Source organism: Leptonotus elevatus, chromosome 12, assembly GCF_054856555.1.
Source record: "Leptonotus elevatus isolate MCC_2025b chromosome 12, RoL_Lele_1.0, whole genome shotgun sequence".
NCBI lineage: Eukaryota > Metazoa > Chordata > Actinopteri > Syngnathiformes > Syngnathidae > Leptonotus > Leptonotus elevatus.
The window spans coordinates 5,046,286-5,065,589 of NC_141250.1; the positions used below are offsets into that span (position 1 = coordinate 5,046,286).

Here is a 19,304-nt window from a genome sequence, read left to right on the forward strand (position 1 = left end):
GAAAAGAAAAATGCCCACTCTTCAAAAGTTAGGTTTGTTATTTCTGCTGTGGTTTAGGGCCGCTGTCAAACTGCTTCAACATAGCAGATGTGAACTGGAGGCAGATTACAGTACGACGACATTAACTTAGGATGTGAGTATCTGTCCTGTTTCGTACCTTTTGGTGTCGCAGGCGTCCGGGCAGGTGGGACACTTTTCGCACGTGTCCCCGAAGGCGCCGGGCTGCTTGCATTGGCAGCGTCCGCAAACGCAGTTGCCGCGCCCGTTGCACATCTGCCCGTTGTCGGCGATGCACGACGCCGTCTCTGTGGAGCAGTTGCAGTTGTCGCCGATGTAGCCGGCGTGGCACTTGCACTCGCCGCAGTCGCACTCGCCATGACCTAGCAAAGTCAATCAAGAGTCAAAGAGGAAGTTAGAACTGGGAAGTCCAATTTAGTTCTGAGTGGAACTTGTTAGGCAAAGATGTCAAAGAAACATAAATCCTTGAATCTAGCACGCCTGGAAAGGCCAGTGACCTTTGCCTACTTGATGGACAAGCATGGGATCCTAACGATGCTGAACAACTGACCCACAGTAACCTTTGGAGCAACGTGAAAGAAGCTTAGGGTTGGAATCCCAAGTAGAAGATTCAACTTGACAACACAAGACTCTTTCACACGGGGATCCTACAAAACTGCTACATTATGACTTCAACTGAATTTTGCCAGAGCAGCATGATGTTGCCACAATTGTGTGAGCTTTCGCACATCAACTATGCTTCAGGCAATCAGGTGACATATCAGGTTTACATCCAATTGATTCGAAATTTCTAAGCGAATTTACTGAAAATGCGCAAAACGGACATGCGACTTATGCCCGTTTCCATCTGTTCTTTTATATTGAGAGGTGACACCGCCGCTGTAGGTGGCGGTATACACCATAGAGATGTGATCCACCAGTAATTTAAAAGAAGAAGAAGAAAAACAGGAAGCGGCTGCGCCGTTCGCCGACGTCGTACGAGTTTGCTTTTGTAATTCTTGATAAATCGTAGCGTTTCTTTGCTGTTTTCCATCTAAAAGAGCATTAATATTTGCTTCTATAATTCATTCCAAAAAGATTTCTGTTTCGGCGTCCTCCCCAAACATACCTTACTTTATCGTCCAACATTGCTTTGTGACTGCAAACATACGTTGTGACGTAATATCTGGTTAAAATATGCGATCTTGTATCTGGTTATTTGCAAAACCTGTTTCCAGAGCCAAAACTCACATTTTCCTTTTTTCGATACGCTTCAAAATCCACCCCCTCTAAACGTAAAAACTTTATTTTTTTGCACATTTTGGGCCCTTTTTCGAATTTCTAGCGTTTTCATTCAGTTTTATTTTCACATTTCTTGAAAATTCAAATAAAAATGGGTGGATGGAAACCAGACTACTGTCACAGTTTTTTTGTTTTTTTTTATTATTATTATTTTTTTTTTTACAGAGCACCAGACACTAGTTGGGTTTCTATCCATCCATTTTTATTCGAATTTTCAAGAAATGCGAAAATAAAACTGGATGGAAACACTAGAAATTCGAAAAAATGGCCCAAAATTCGCAAGAAAAACTTTTTTATGCTTAAAGGGAATGGATTTGGTAGCGTATCGAAAAAAGGAAATTGCAAATTTTGGCTCTGGATACAGGTTTTGCGAATTACCAGATACAAGATACACGTCGCACGGACAGATGGAAACGGGCATAAGTCGCATGTATTCAGTAAATTTGCTTTAAAAAATCTAAACAATTGGATGGAACCCTGACTAGTGGTAACACAATGGGGGCTGGCAGGAGAAATCTGAAAGGGGTTGCATTGTCATCTCTACCTCGTTCCATTCCGAATCACCCAAGCAGATTTTGTTTTTAACAAAACTTTGTGTACTTATGGTTACTGATGGCACAGCACTAAATCTAAAAAAAAATAGGTCAATCAAAGCAGGGGTTTGGAATCTCTCTCAAATTTGAAATCCTTGTTGAATCCTCTTTCCAACAAGACCCACTTTGTGACGTTCCTGAGATATAAGGGTTCAAAGGAAGGGGCCATACCCCTTTTTGCAGAGAATGTCAAAATTTGCCCAAGCTCCCAAACCATTGCTTTCATGGACGTAAAATTTGAAATTTTGTGTTGTGCCATCACTATCAACAAGTACACCAAGTTTTCCAAAATGGAATGGAATGACCCAATGGTGACAGTGGAAAAACAAGGGTCAATGCGCAGCTGCCATGACAGGGTGTGAGCAGGCTGCTGAGTCCCAAAGGCTGAAAAATGCACTACAGTTTGGCCAACACTACCACAAATGCCAGTACGTCCCCCACCCAACCAGGCGCCACGTTGATCATCTCCTGATCAAGGTCTGACATGTTTTACACTTCCTATCAAGGATTTCTACAGATAAAACATGGACGCCAGGCACCTATGGTGCATATTTGCACCCACGGTATCAAAAGAAGATGTGACGGAACTAGAAACCATTGCATTCTTAAGCTACTTTTACACTATGTTGGCCATGGAAGCCCTGTTTTAGGGCACCATGGACAATATGGGATGGTCCCGAGACAACATAGGGGGACAGACAGGTCAAACATGACAGTCCGTTATTGTCGTGGAAGTTGGTGAGATCTTAACAAAAATGGTCAAAACACATCAGAATCCACACCCGGATCTGAGAGGCTGAAAATAGCTTTGTGACATCATGCCAAACTTCCCAATCGCTTGTGAAATGCTCACAGAGGTGACAGGTAGGTATAAGTCAGACTACAGGCACTTGCATTTAGCTCTGGTAGTCCCAACTAGCAAAGGCATCCAAACTCTGGAAACCTAGATTTGACTTCATTTCACTTTGCAAGATGTGATCGTTAACAATTATTCTCATAAATAGGATTAATTAGCACTAATTCAATTTCACTTGCAAGTCGGATCCATTTCTGAACAACACAACTTTGAGCTCTTCCAAATAACCAAGTCCCTTTCACACTGCCTTGCAGGAAAGCATAATGAAAATACCAAAACTATAATGACCTTGGATGGAACTATGCCCCTTTTGTAATGCAAGATAAGAACTGCAGGATACATCTACCGCTCTAAAGAAAATTCTGTATGGCTTCTTATGGTTCAAAAGTTAATGTTTTAGTCATGTGACTTTAGTCTTTAGACTTCCAGACTGAAGGGAAAATATTTAAAAGTTCAATCTTAACTCCTTCACTCCCGGCTGTTTTACTGGATTTTGACAGAGTTTGCAAAGCCCACAGAATATTGTGTTATATTGCTATAAAAACATGGAACCAACCAAGAGAAAAATTTAAATCTATCCTTCCATCAGGAAAAAAACATTTCTATCTGTTTACGTTTTGCAGCAATTAGCATTAGAATATAGCCAAGTTTGATCATTATTCACAAATCTATTTAGAATTCTGAGTAATTCAGTTTTTTTTCAACATGGCTCTGGCTTATTTCCTTTGCTCTGCTGCCACCTGCTAGCCGTTAGTCTAATAACTACCATTGCTTCAACCGTTCTTTGCAGTTGTGAGGCTGCAACAAAGCCTTCTGTATGCTCTAGCATAAAAAAACAACATAAAAACATATAAATACGTCTTTGGGACACTTAAATTATTTAAAATAGAACATATTTATACGTTTTCGGAGCAAATAAGTTAAACCCTCTATAATAACAAACTAATGCCCTATTTAGTGTCCTTTCATAAGCACTTCCAATGGAAAGGTTTGAGGGAGTAACTGGGTCACTAGGTGTGGCCCGTCATCAAAAGACCATTAACGACAGTCTGCGATTGGAACTGTTCCAACTGCTACCCCAAGCCTACAAGGGAAATGGATGAAAAAAAAAAAAAAAAAAAGGAACAAGAAACATTAAGTTTGATCGTCAAGGCAGTGGTCAGAGTGGTGCAATGTCATATGGACATGCAACAGGGAGCTGTACTTTATTTTGTATTTTTTTCCCCCTTTTAAATAACATGATAAAGCTTGGTTGGAGCGGAACTGGCTGCCATGAGTCACCTCGGCAACAGTGCTGCTTGGCAATAAGGACAAAGAGGTTTACTTACTTTTCTTACAGAACTTTGGCAACAATGAAGAAAAGTGCAGTTGCTTTGACACAAATTTGCTGCTCAACAAGTCCGCTAGTCTAGCAGGTACCTTCTACTTCACGGAGAAAGAAAAAAGATAGATAAGAAAGATAAAAATCGCTTTTTCAACCGATAACAGACTTGTACTTATGGTTAACAAAAAATATACGGTATATCTATATTATTCATAAACTGTGGATGTGCTGGGGAATGTTAGATTCTAGCCACTCAATAACAAAGGTGCTTCATTATTAATTGGCTCCTGGCTTGTCAATCACACTTCTTGCGTATGAGCCCCGAATACTAAGCTTGCGTAGGCCTCTCGCGTAACTTTGTTTACCAGCATGTTTAGCATCCTCCTGCTGTAGCTAGCTCCTCGCATGTGTGTTCAAAGTTAACCGACAATGGCAGAGGAGGATACGGGACCACCGAGCCGTAAAAGAAAGACTGTTTTTGAGGTTGCTGAACGTTGGAGACAAGGACTGAAAGAGCGAAGTCAAACAAAAGTCATTTTGTGCGAGTCTTTTCAGCGATGGCGTGCGCTAAAGTTGCAGCGAGGTCTGAAGACGGATGCTTTGGTCGGCAAGTTTCTGCTGGACAGGCAACTTCAGTTGACTTTTTGAGTAAGAACGATACTTTATGAAGCTTGTTAAACATGTTAAGTTGTATAATGACACCAGTGTCAATGCAGCGCAACGGTTTGTTTATTGACGCTAACTTTTCCTACATACACAGCGAATGTTTTGTAAGTAGCCTATGTCGTGTAGCTTATGTATGAATAGTGGAGTAGTACAACCACTGATCGTAAACAAATACATGAGACTCCAGCGCAAGTTTCCAGAGAAGGCGTTTCCTGCGTAAAAAGCAGGGAGGAGGGGGGTGTTTTTACGCATGCGCACTATTTCGTGCTTGTCGGATGTAATAGGATCAAAAAGTTACTGGAACAAAATCAAGGAGTGCTTTTAGTCACAGCTTGCTTTGTTATATTTTTTTTCACTAGCTGTTGTAACATTTTGACTTGAGTGCTTAATTTACAACTGAAAATGTGGCAAAAGCTATACTATAGTTTAAGACGAATGAAAGCAGCTCAGATCTGTCAGATCGTTGTATTTTTCCCCTTTGAAACGTTTCCACGAAAGTTTGCAAGCACCCCGAAAAGCTTCATGCTGCTTTTACCACATAGGATAGACTGCATGCTCACTTTGTTGGCCCGATTAAGGCACAATTATGGGATCCAAAAGTATTTCCCCCTGTGAAGCGTGCCAGCACAAGATAAAGTGCAGCTTCAGTTCTGCTAATGCGCCGCCGTATTTTTCTGCCCGGAGACAAGCTGGATTGGAACACCCCTTTCAAAAGGAGCTTGAGTCAATATTTGGAGATTAAATGAAGAGGAAATGAGCCGAATAAATATTTTTCGTGGGTTGCCTTCCGCGTTGTTAGGTGCAAATGTGCCAAAGTGTAAAATGTGTGTCAACTTGTGCGCAACGCTCAAAGGACTTAGTTAAAATTCAAAACTAGAAACTTTTGGAGGACCTTTAGGTTTGGACCACAGCAAACTAGCATAAAAAAACAAAAAACTGGCCATACATGGACAGTGATCAGAATGAATGGTAAATAAACCAACACACAAGATGTTATCCATAAGTAAAGTCTGAATAAAGTCTGAGTATTCCAACCAATGACTTTTATAATGAAAACTGCTTGTTGATCAGTTTCCAAAGTGGGGGCTCATTGTGGTTCAGTGTGCTTGTGGCTTGTGTTATGTTTGTCTACACTTGGACTTCCTCAGACAGATTGTCTTGCCGTGAGAGGAAACTGGATCGGACTGTTATACTGTGGTGCGCAGTTGGTCCGTGGCGCGCAGACGGTGACGCCAAGAAGTGAAAACCACCACACTTAATGACACAGGCGGCTGTGGGAGACAAGCACAATTCGGTCGCGGGGGAGGATGGCTGATTTTGCCTTTGAGCAGAAGACTAAAAGAGAATAAAAGGTGTACCCAAGCAGCAAGGAGTATCATACTAGTGGACAGGATGCCGCCTGTTAGTGGTCTCCCACACACTTCAGTAAATGTGAATCAAGATGACAGTGGAAACCGGCCAACAATACGACGGTAAGCAACCACAAAAACCGTAACAGTCAGCAACCACAAAAACCAATAGAAGAAGAGATGATCTCTTACCCATCAAATTGCTGATGAGGCTTTTATCACATGTGCAAAAATAGTTATGAAATGATTAAATGTTTGTTGGGCATAGTTGACTACTTATAGGAGAGACCCTGGCTAAATGTCACACGCACATTACTGTATTATAAATAAAGATAAGTAATCGCCGTTCAGGGCTAAAAGTTGGAATATTTTCCTTCAGTTGTAGTAAGAGGGAGACTTCAACATTTGATATCGTCACAGGGAAGTTTTCATTCATTTTACATTACATAAAATGTACTTCCATGTCATGTTTATGGACGATAGGAGAAAGTACCAAATGATATAAATACATTTTAGTGAGTTTTTTTTTTTTTTTTAACCAAATTACTTAGTGTACTATGCATAAATCTTAGGATAACAAAATTCACAAAACCCACTAAAGGTTAGCCATGCACATTCCCTTCCCTTATCTACAAACAACCAATAATAATTGCTGACTGTTTGGGGGACACATTTTGTTCCCATCCATCCCTGGTGCCATCCCAATTATATGTGGTTTAAAATGTGGCTGCAATAATAATACCATCATTAAAGTTAGTGTCTGTCGGCTTTTAAAACTGCACGAGTTGAGACATGTCATGACTGACGGCTCTGCGCTGGTGGCTATGAGAAAATAACATTTAGTTTCCTCAGTGTGAAGGAGAACTGAAACCTTCCAAAATTAGCAGCTCACCAAACTTGAACTAGTGGTGGGATAACCTCTAGTTGCGATTACAGGGAGCAGGAAGTTTCACATGTGCCATTTTTTGTTACAGTAAACATCATCACCAGCTCAATAGAACACCGTCATTTCCAAGTAAACAGTGTTTAAGCACCCCTTGCAGTTTGCAGTTAATGCGGCCACGGCTCAGGGTTGGCTGTTCAATCCCCGCTTTCCCCGTTGACATATGCAAAGTATCCGTCAGCACCCTGCGAATAAAAGTGACAATCATCCATGGCTGTGGGCTGAAGAACCACCCAAGAATCTACCACAGATGCATCATCTGTGTTGGGAATGTCCACACCTGCCCTTAGGCACATGTTCAACAAACATTTCAGTTCTGGTATTAGCCTTTTTTGGAATGCATGTGGCTAAAAGGATCAGATTTCGAGAGAGAGAAAAAGTTATTAGATGTTTTGCGACGGGGCTGGAGAAGGGTGCGGCACTCAGTTTTTCCATCAGCCATGCCGGAGGATTTTGTTTGTCAAGGTCAAGTCACGTCACGTCTCAATAAGAAAAGAGGAAACGAGACGGTGAACCAGTTTTACCTCCGGGAATGGATTCAGATGAGTGAATGAGCCATGAGCCCGAAATTGACCCGGCATTTTTCAGCTGTTATAGGAAGTATGGCAGCCACAAATTTAGGTTAGAATGTATTTTTAGCCCAGAAATATTGCTTCTATAACATGACATTTTCCGTTTTTTCCTCTTACATTTGTATGAATGGCAGGACAGTCGTACAGGCAGTATTCCTCCAACAAGGCAAAGTGTTGAAAGTGTATGAGATCGCATAACTGAGGCAGAAAAGTGTTTGTAAAACCTTTCACGCTGCCTACTGAAGCAATCGTCTTTCTGAATCTCTATCATGGCACTAACATGACATTAGATATTGACAGTGACATCATTTAGTGTATTTAATATTGTGCGTTGTGTCCTTGAGTACTTCAATAATGAGACAAAAACATTCTCAAAATAAAATGCTACAGTGATGGAAAATGTGACTCACACCGTGATGTTCATTTTTAAACAAGCAATTTTTCACATCACCCAAACAGAGCAGTTGAGGGGGGAAAAAAACACGTGTTCCCGTTTACTGACTGTACATGGAACACCCAATTACAAAACAAAAAGAATGTAGCTTTGGGGCAACATTGTATTTGTGAGGTAAAAGGGGAGGTAAATATCCTTTTTTTTTTTTTGTATTTGCAAACGAAAGCCAAAGCTGCAAAGTCAGCAGCAATGCTGTGGGTCCAAGGGATCTGGTGGAACAGGAAGTACAACTTTAAGTGCACGAGCTATACAACATGGGTTTTGCACGCCTACAAACACAATAATGAAAACAAACACCTCACCTGTAAGAGATGGCTTGTTCTTTCGCACCATGAAAAACAACAACACTAAGCAGACGTAATTAAGCTCAATGAATGATACCATTATGTGTCGTGGTAAACGTCTGTTACAAAATCACTAACTGCACAACAGGCGTGACAATGAAAACAGCAGAGGCCCCAGAATTAAACCCTGTGGAACACCAGTGGGACTCAACACAAAAAGTTCTATCAGCCAAATAGGATCTAAAACACTCAAGAGCACTACCACTAATGACCATCTGGTGCTGACAAACTCGCCAAAAGAATACTGTGGTCCACCGCATTGAATGCTGCAGTTAGTTCCAAGTAATATATTTATGGGTTTTCGGACTTGTGGATAGAATGACTTCATGATTAAACGACCTTGGCAAAGTGCAGACAGATAGAAGCAGACATAAACACAAAGACAGACGCCCATGTAGATAGCGAGGATAAGATTACGGGAACATTCAGACACAAAATGTCATCCAACACTGATACCGAAGAGGAGACAGTGTCGAATTGATGGTTGATTACTCCTGCAGGAGCACCCTCAAATGTGCTTCTGTACTATAAAGCTTCAATCAAGGATATCTACAAACCCATAACCAGTTATTTTAAAAGCCAAAGGTCCACAAACGTACTTAGTTGCAGAATGTGCAGGAATATTGTTACAGCGCAAATGTCAAACAGCTTCTGAAGAGCAAAAAGCTTTTAATGAAACAGTGCTTAATAAATCTCATACAAGAGCACCCAAAGCTTAAACATTAACAAAGGCACATATTTGTTTACCTGGCTTTTATAATACGCAAAGACACAAAACTAAATTTCACCCAGGTGAATGAAGAGAATTCCTATTTCAGCAGCAAAATTGGGTCCCTGCCTTATGCTCCGTGTCAAGGTCGGATTTATGAACGTTTCACAATGTGGCTCGGGAGGACAATTTTGAACAACCCTGCACTATACTCCACTGATGTCGAACTATTATATATTTAATAGTCCAGATTATTTATATTTCCATTATTTTGTTTTGGGGGAAATTAAAAAAACGGAGCAAATTGTTTTCAAACTGCAATGTTGCAATGCAATCATCAAATATGCAACATAAGTGCCTTATTATTAGAGCACTAAAGCACTTTCCAAGCATGCCTCATGCACCCTAAACCAAATCTGGAAAGTAGTCAGAGGGAGATGAAGGTGTGTACAGTGTACTGTTTGCTATAATTAGAACCTCATTAAGGCCTCACGTTGGAAAACCAGTAGAAGACCACAGAAGAAGAAAGTGCATTGGATTGTTAACATTTAATGACTGCAACAAGCATCAGTGTGTTGGGCCTGGTTTCCACATACTGCACCAAACACTTGTTGGGCTTACATAAATAGAGACGGCATTGTGCACGCCGGGACTGTCACAAAGCACCGTCTGTGGCTTGGGGGCGCACCAGTGGCCTCGCCTCCAGAAGCAAAATGTTCTGAGAACACAATTTGATCAATCCAATGAGAACTTTTTGTTGAAGCTGTCTTTCCACCAAGTTTGTATGTAAGTGGGACTGGGTGGATTAGTACACATTGGTTTGTGCAGTAGGAATGGATTTTGAGTAATTCACAATACTGCCATGTGATTTTGCCCAAAACACCAAGTGGTACTGATTGGATATTTTTCGGACCCATGATAAAAATCCTAGCTTAACCAAACTGTACTGCTTGGAGGAAAAGGGACTTTATGGGTCGATGGTTAGGACCTCCATCAAGAACAAAGACAATGGTACGTGCCTCCCTCAAAAGCTTAACGCTGGCCAAGCAATTAACAAGATAAGTGGCCTACAAACCAGCCACCTTCCAGAAAACAGCCCAGTCTTTTGAACAATAGTGCTGATATTTATACAATATAAATAAATACAGTATAACCAGCTATGTTTCTGCGAATAGTGGCCGAGGTCATTCTGGTTAATGAAGAAATTCAACAAAATGGCAAACAGAGGAGAATGGGTGGAAGTAATTAATTGTTTAGTCCCCGTGCAACATTGTGGAGCAACCATGTTAGAGTCTATGGCCTTGAAAAAGAAGATTCCACACTATAATCCATTTTAGAGTATTAATAATTTTTGTCAAGGCCGAGATCAATACTGATCCACTTCAATCTTGTAGGTGGCAGTAATGTGCAATTACAAAATGGTTGTCAGTTGACAACTAACTGAAGGCAAAGAATATGTGGCATGAAATAATCGACAAGTGGAAAAATTAAGAGTTTTGGTGACACTATTGTTCGATCAGGGGATGTCGTTAATATTTGTCAACTGTGGGAATGTGAAGCCCTTTGAGACTCTTGTGATTAAGGGCTGTATAAATAAACTGGACTTGACTTGTTAGCATTATCACAATTACTTTTAGCAGAAGGACTTTATGGGCTAGTTTGCAATCAGTGTCATCAGTTTTTAATCTCTTAATTTCTAGATTTACTATAACCATCATTTCTCTTCCAAAGTCAACAAACAACTATCTCATCGAATGAAGCACTACAAGTGTCCTACCATTTACACAGCAAAGCCAATGAGGGCGCGTAGCAGTCAGGCAAGCACTTTAGATAATTGATAACATAAAATTAAAAGGATCATAAAGCAATAACAGTATGTATTTAAAATGGGCCACTGTCATGAACCCTTTTATTTTTATTTTTATAAACAAACAACGGCTTCCACATGAAATTCATCAAAGGTATAAGCTAGCACTGCTAGCTTATATAATATGCTATTACAAACTGACGTGACATCACACATGGGCACATATGCACACTGGCACTTCACACCAACAATACATACACCCACCTCCTTGGCATTCAAAACACAATAAAACAAGTTGGGGAATTTTTCACTTTGTGCACGACGTGCGCCAACAATACAGGACATCTCAAACACAGATGAAAAAGACTAGCGATGGATTCAATCGCACAATCAAAACAAGAAGGGAGAATTGATTTGATGTACAAGTGAATCGAGTTATGGGCTTGGTCCTACAACAGATTTAAATTTTAGTCTAGGTACCACTGTACTACAGTATCATGACGTTACCTGAGCACAGGATGCCTTTGTGCCGGGCGCACGAAAAGTCGTCACACTGGCAGAAGCTGCCGCTGATCTTGCCAAACTCAGATTCGTAGCACAGGCACTGGTTGCAGCTGCACTCGCCGCGGCCGCTGCACACCTGCTTTCCCTCGGCCTCGCGGCAGGCGCTCAGGTGTATGCTGCTTGCGTCGCCTTCCTGGCACTCGCAGTGGGCACCAAGGTAACCCGGCTCACACTGGCAGGTCCCACACTTGTACATTCCTGTCAGGACAAACACGGTCTTCCATTCACTCTTAGCAAATTTACATAATGTGCATACTGCACATTAGGTATTTTTTTTCAAAACTAAACTTGGTGATTGCATGCATGTTTGAGGCCAAAAATATGTAATATATCACTGTATTTACATCAGTTATTTTTTATACAAAATACAAAAAAAATTTATATACTGTACTAGTTATATATTGATCCAATTCTGCTTCTAGTCTTAAAAAGAAAAAGAATAACAGGTATATAATTATATACACATTTTAGTGGTCTGAAAAAGCAAAAGAAAAGAGCAGAACAGAAAGACAACGTATGGACAAACACTTCCTAATGTAAAGGATGGCCCAACTGACAATTACCAATGGAGCTGCAGATGGTGCTGTTGATTCGGGCCCCCTGGGTGCAGTCGCATTCACACTGGTACTCGACGGCGACCTGCAGGCGGTCTTTAAAGCCCACCGGCTTGATAGTGAAACTGTGGTCGGTGCCGCGAAGAGGACAACTTCTCGCCTCCACGCTCACGTTAAATGACACCTGGAGTGGCAATCAGGAACAAAACATTAGATTTTAAAATGTCCAATTAAAAAAGGGCTAATCATTCATTGTTGTCGTTTGCTAATATTTTGACCTCTCATGTAGTCAGGTAAGGTAAATAAAATATTTGAAAAAGCGCTCATTATGACTGGACTTGGAACGGTGGTAACAAAAATGTAATTTGGGCGCATTTCCTGAAATGATAACTTGATAATGTAGAATTCCTGCAACTTCACATTTTTATAGCCACAAGTCAAGATACATTTTCAAGTTGGAAAGAAACACAAAAATATACTTGGAAAAATTACATCATTATTTTAATTCAAGTTTTCACAAAAATATATTCAAATTGGAAATGAATGCCATTTGTCAATAAACAAATTAGCTTAATTACATTTTAAGTTAAATTCTTGCCCATCTTACAGTGTGTGAAAGTGCATGTTTAAATTGTGTAAAATCCACTTCTGTAATCCTACACCCAACCACAATAACAGAGAGGTATTCTAAATTTCAGTAAGATATTCTAAATGTCAATATAGTGAGCATGGTAGAATTTTTGCATTGGATATTGTTTTACTGTGCAGCTGTACTCACTAAGGTGTCCAGTGAATAGACAGTCACTGGAACAACAAAATTCCCACTATTGTTTCCATATTTGTAAGATAGTTAGTGTGTTCCTCATAGGCAAACACAGCTGCCATGCCACGCACAGTGAACTACACATGACCCCAATGCTTATACCAGTGGGCGCGGCTCATCCAGTGAATCAACAAAGTGCAAAGATCTGATTGTTCAGAGTAAGGAAGAAGTGTCACCCAACACGAAACGGCATCATATGCAATGGGGAGTAGACAGTCACATCCTGGAAGCTGTTAAAGCTCGCATCTACACAATATTTTCCTCACTACCTGTAGATGGCGGAATATCCACCAGCACGAGCTACACAGGAAGTGATTACATCACATGGCGACGACCGGACATTCCTTCCCCCTTGCCGCCTCTCTGTATCCCTAATGAGTTAATGAGCAAGGCACACAATTAAATTTAGTGTAAATGTGAATCGCGCGGAAGCCCCCAGCTTCATGACAGTCATAAGGACAACTGAGGGGGTTGTCAAAAGTCAAGTGAGGGGAAACACGCGGGAAATAGTAGAGGACACAGGCAAATGTGTTGAGAGTCATTGAGAAAGTGGAGTTGTGGACTAATTTGGACACTAAAGTATTTGGAAAAGAATGTGTTTGTAAGGATAAGTATGGTTCAACCTTTACAGAGAATGAATGTACCTAAAAGAGTTCCCAGAGGAACTCCACTCATAATTGTCTCAGACTAATCGTTACACAATTATTGCAACACATTCCACCTACACAAAGTGAAAAAAATGTGGAGTTGCTTAAAGCAACAGGACTGTTCAATATTATGATTGATTTCTGTGGCCAGAGTTCAACCTTTACTAATCATTTCAATTAATTGTCAGCGACTGAGCCAGCCAGGAAAGAAGGACGTGTACCACTTTCCTCCAGCCCAAATTCCATTTTGCGTTCTTTAACATCATCACTTGTTGCATTCTATGGTGACATCATCAAATAAAAAAGTCTGCCGCCACTTTTGAGGTTTCATTGCGCTACACAAGTTTACATTATTGCATACATTCTAATGCAACAAAAAAGCATGGACCTTATTGATCAACTTCCCCTACTATGATTAGGCACTAACTGCTAGGTTATATTGTATAGTATACTTCTATGGTTATAACCAAATTTGTCCCTTTTTGGCATCGTGTTCTGTGTTAGCATCTAAAAAATACAAATGCAAAGATGCTTGATGATGATGAAATTTTGCAGGACACATAATGGCATATTACTGAAGAATATCTGGGTTGAATTGTAGGATCGGCATTAAAGAGCAGAAAATCACAATGTACCTCAGCAGACATCATGCAGCTTTTATCATCATTCCAACTGACAAGTGAATGCAACACACAAAAGTTCAGTTGCTTTAACCAGTGGGAAAGTTAAATCAATTAATATATTGGGACTTGTCAAACCCTGCCCAAAAAAAAAAGAAAAAAGCATCTTCCAAGTAAAACTGTGAAAAATGTTTCATGGACATGTTCAGGTAAGCAAATGTGTCAAAACAATTACAATAATAAAAGCAACACACAATGCTGACAGATAATATTTTTTTTTTTATAATAATAACGCGGCTGCTTTCAGTATAACTGTGAGAAAAACGTTTGCTTAGCTACTGATGCCCTGGAAAGAATTCCTCTTCCTGCCAAGTGTTTTTTGTTTGACAGCCTCTTTACTCCTTCAGCCTACTTTTGTGTGAGGTCATTGACATGCAGCATCCTACTCCACGGCGGGAACGGACATATGAAACGCACGAGCTGCACCTTTGCCTCAGGAAGACTTTGCTCCTAGCCTGCAAACTCTTTTCATTCGTCAGCATAAAAGATGTGAACCCCAACTCTTTTGGAAGCCCCCCGTCCTTTCATTGGTGCCATTATGCAACAATGTCACCCAAATCCCCCCTCTGAGGCCCCAGCCACTATCCGTTGCCATCCCAACACGGTCCCAGGAAAATACAGACAACGAAAGTGAACGACACAAGGTTTCGAGGGCAGACTTCCAACTTGTACAAAGCCGCTCCCAAGCATTTTCTAACCATCAAGGTCTCAATATACATTTTAATGCAATGACCTACAACAAGGAAGGAATTAAAAAAACACATTAATTAGCATGCTACATCATGGGAGACACAAAACAAAGACATCTAACTAGGGGCTCACTCACCCGAGCTGGTTATCTTGGATAACTGGTGAGAGGAGCGATTACATCAATCATGAATGGCCCAAGCATTACTTTTTTTCTTTTTTTAAACATTGTGGATTATTTACAGACACTTTACTGGCATCCCTGAACAAAAATGACGCTCACAAAAAGCAAAAATACACTACATTCAGTTCAGTGAAACGCAGCCTCCCCCACCCCCTAAAATGGCGAATTTCGCCGAAAGTTGAGGGATTTTCATGCCTGTCAAATGCCAACCAAAAAGAATAACGTTTCCAATGTATAAGCCAAAGAAGCTGCCACATGGTGGCTGCCAACATGGCAGAATAAAGAAAAAAAATCACGAATTGAGGAGAGCGTGCTCATGGACTCACCGTGTCCCCTATTTTTAAGTCAGCGCACTTCCTGAGGCCGGGTAGTGGCTCACCATCCTGGCAAGTGGCGGTGAATGACAGGCTGAGGTCCTCGGGTTGGTCCCACACTGTCAGCTCGACTTTGGAGCGGATGTTCTGTAAGGGCGAAAAAACAGATATGTATGATTAAGTTTTACACAATTATAATTGCTTGCGGGGGAGAGGAGGAGGTAAACACGGGTAAAGTTTGAGCCTTGTTAGTCACAGTTTTTATGGACTTTGGAAAAACCGCAAGCTCTGCACATGCAGGCAGGTTGTTAGTGTGTGACGGCACATCTGGATCTTTGCAACATATTTTATCCCATTTCCCATAACTGATTGTAAATCAATTGTAAACGTGTTCCACCGCTGGCTTTGTTGTTTTAGTGACAGAAGTCATGTTGACACAGTAAAACTGTACATAGTAAAATAAGACCACACAGCTTTACGGAGGTATCAGCGCTACACTTTAGCATGAAGCCCCACAGAATTTAACAGTAGTAGTGAAAAAGATGCCATAATTAGTTCCTCAAATAAACGTATCCCTCTAACAGGTGTCTCCCTTTTTCTAATCAGAAAGAAAGAAAGAAATAGAGAGAAAGAGAGAAAGAAATCAGGTTGCAAGATCTCATCCCACAGTCAAATAGTTAACTACTGAGCCCATTCAAACACTGTTGCTAACAAAAACAGCTGCACCAATGGCAACCTGGCTCTATGTGGAATCCTATACAGCAGATTTTATTTGTAATGCTCCAAAAAAGAAATCTCTCCCCTGAAGCATTTCTTATCTTTAACAAAGATGTTCTGACATTGTGTGGCTATAGCTACGTCATTCGTTTTCCAGACTCCAGTATTAAGCGCATCCATGTTTATGTTCATGGGAGCTTTACCACGTTGTAAATAAATTCCCTGCGTAGAATTAAAGATGAATTATGTTATGTAGAGACAGTGTCTTCTAAAAACAATTATCATTGATTCATTACAGTTGGTCACGCCAATGTTGACAGCGGCCATGTTTATATTTCTGTAAGCTACATGTCTTTTACTTCAGAAGTTGCACAAGTAAAGTAAAAAAATAATAGTAATTTAATGCCCACTTGGTGAATGTAAACGTGAATGGTCCCTTTATATGGATTGATTGGTGACCACTGACCACCATACTGCTGGAATTAGACATGGCCCAATATGAAAAAAAATAAAAAATAAAAAAATAAAAATAAAAAAAAATAAAATAAAAAAAAATTATATAAAAAAAAAAAGAAAAAAAAAAAGACATGGCCCAATATGAGATGTACTGTATCTATCTGATGGTATAATAACCAGTGAGCCAAAATATTATGGAATCGCGATATTAAAATTTGTTTAATTAAAAAAATGACCTTTTCGAAATATCTGAGTAAATAGAAACTACCAGTATTTGCGGTTATTGAAACCTTGACTTTTTAACATTGGCCAGTCGAACGGCCAAAATCAAACGGACATAAATGCCTCTTTGGCCACTATTTGCGTAGATACCTAAGGTTATTATAACATTGTTAAAACAACAAATGTAATCTTTTGCAGTGTTTGCTATCATCATATGCGAGTGTGCCCTCCTCTGTGGTCTCAGTTGACCCTTCACACGCTCACAGCCAGCAGTAGCTTTGAGCTGCAGTCTGCCTCTGAGATAAATCAGGCGGTTACACAACAACGTCCTGCAGTCGCATACATTTTGGCCGTCGTGGCGCGAGGGATGCAGTTTGGCAGCTGGAATGTTAATAAGGCCATGAGTCAAAAGTGCTTCCTTCAAGCTCCAGTAATACACACCCCGCCTGTCCCATTCTACCGCCCAAAGGCAAAAAACATCATTTGGCTAAGGCAGGGAGTGAATCTAAAACACCCACGCGGCAAAAACACGCAAGGGAAGGTCTGACGAGTTTTGAAAACTGGCAGTTATGTGAAGGGTTATGTTTGAGGAACAGACATATGCTCAGTTGCTCACTGGTCAAAACATTTAGTATTTGCAGTATACACATCTATACAAGAGCGCCAAAATATTACAAACAATGGAGTGCTGTTCCAAACAAAGCTAAATAAACACACATGGAGCTATCTTTTCACTTAAAATGATCTAATTCAAGCAGACAAAGCTCCTTGATGCAACATAATGGTGGCAAAGTCAGCAGGCGAGTGATTTGCTGCAGCCGTGAACTAACATGCTTCCCAGCGGCGTGCTTCAGCTGCTAAAAAGTGTCATCTTTACGACAACTAAGAGGAAATCCTCACATTAGCGCCGCCGCAACCAAGCAACTGTCTATTCTTATTGTTCGCAGATGGTCAAAAGAGTTGCCATAAGTGTGTGCAAAAAATATCAGCCGTTTAGAACATGTCCAGAGGTTTTATGCCGTGATGAGAATTCCAGCTTGTAAGCAAATGCCTGTGTGTCAGTTGTAGCATCATTAACAAACTGTGTGTGCGTGTGTTTTATGGTCAGGGGAAGACTTGAAAGACTTTTAAACTATACCAGTAACATTGTTTAATTTGTTCAACAAAAGCATTATAAATGAAGGCCTCACTCATCTGCAAATGAGCAAATATACATTCAATTTTCTATATCGCAGTTGACTTGTACAAAAGGTAGAGCCTGCCGTCCACCCTTGACTGTTTGGCAGCCAATCACAGGGCACCTACAGTATAGACAAACAAACAACCAATCACATTCACCCCAACAGACAATTTAGTTTTCACTTATGGATGCATGCTTTTAGAATGTTAGAGGAAGCTGTAGAAAACCCACAAAAGCACAAGAAGAACATGTAAACGCAACACAAAAGCTGGGATTCCATTCTGGAACCTCAGAGCTGTGACACCGACATGGACTATTCCACCATGCAGCCTGCCAATATTTATATATATATATATATATATTTTGTAACACCAAAACAGGAAGCTGCTAACTCACAGAGTAAGCTGCGATGATGAGCTGGATGACGTTCTTTGAGTCCTGGTCAAGTATCTCAACTGTCGTTCCCGGTATGAGCGCTGTGAAATTCTTTAAAACATGGCAATAAAATAACATTTTAAGCACTATAAGGCAGGCCATGTAGTCACAAACGTGTAGAAAAAGAAGAAGTTAAACTACCTTATAAATGACATACAATCGCTTAGTGACAGCAAATATGAGGAAAATGTTGTTTTCTGCCAGTTTCTCGCCCAGAAGCGCCAGAGAAGGATAATCCTGCACACAATGGGAGAGAGATGTATCAAATCGGATGCTAAGCTAACTGACGTTTATGCTTTCTTTAATATTACATCTACCTACAGACTTATATTGGTCAGCTAACTTATCATCTACTGTGTTTTAATACAATGATCTCACAGGAAAAAAATGCTTTTATTGACAGTCTGAAAAGGGCTTGTCTCATTTCCAAAAGAACTATATAAGAGGTTAAAGACTATAGTTCACATTGCAGGCTTGTTTTGATAGGGCACATTTGAGTGGAGAGATTTCAGTTATTTTAAAATGGGATGAGGATCAACATGCTTGCAGGATTCAATCATCAAATACCAGCGAGGTGACACTAACCCAAAAGACAAGAACAGCGTTTCTCGCAGAGAATCCTCATCAATCCTGCTGAGGCCAGTTTGCTTGCATTGTTTATCTATCCTTGACTGTTATCCCACAATTGTTACCACAATTTAAAGCAGGGCTGTTTGGAATTATGTGTAGATTGTTCATAATGCTGATAAACATAATTTGATGAGCAGTCTTTTGATGTTGTGGCATACAGAGACACATTTAAAGAATTATGAGGCATACAGGGCCATGCACGTGATGACTGTGTGAAACACATCCTCTGTGTGTTTTTAAAGCATCTTATTAAATACAAAAGCAAACTAATACGTGGGGGAGACCTGACTTCCTC

General features: G+C 40.4%; 1 protein-coding gene across 1 annotated transcript in view; it reads right to left on the reverse strand.

The window, feature by feature from the left end:
- Positions 1-19,304, reverse strand: part of itgb5 (integrin, beta 5) — a 35,604-nt gene that overhangs the window by 7,742 nt on the left and 8,558 nt on the right. The window contains exons 7-12 of the mRNA XM_086091073.1: positions 18,521-18,616; positions 18,341-18,430; positions 15,382-15,516; positions 12,044-12,218; positions 11,424-11,678; positions 158-380 (exon numbers count right to left, since the gene is read on the reverse strand). Coding sequence (XP_085947199.1) covers positions 158-380; positions 11,424-11,678; positions 12,044-12,218; positions 15,382-15,516; positions 18,341-18,430; positions 18,521-18,616 — 974 coding nt within the window. The remainder of the gene's footprint in view (positions 1-157; positions 381-11,423; positions 11,679-12,043; positions 12,219-15,381; positions 15,517-18,340; positions 18,431-18,520; positions 18,617-19,304) is intronic.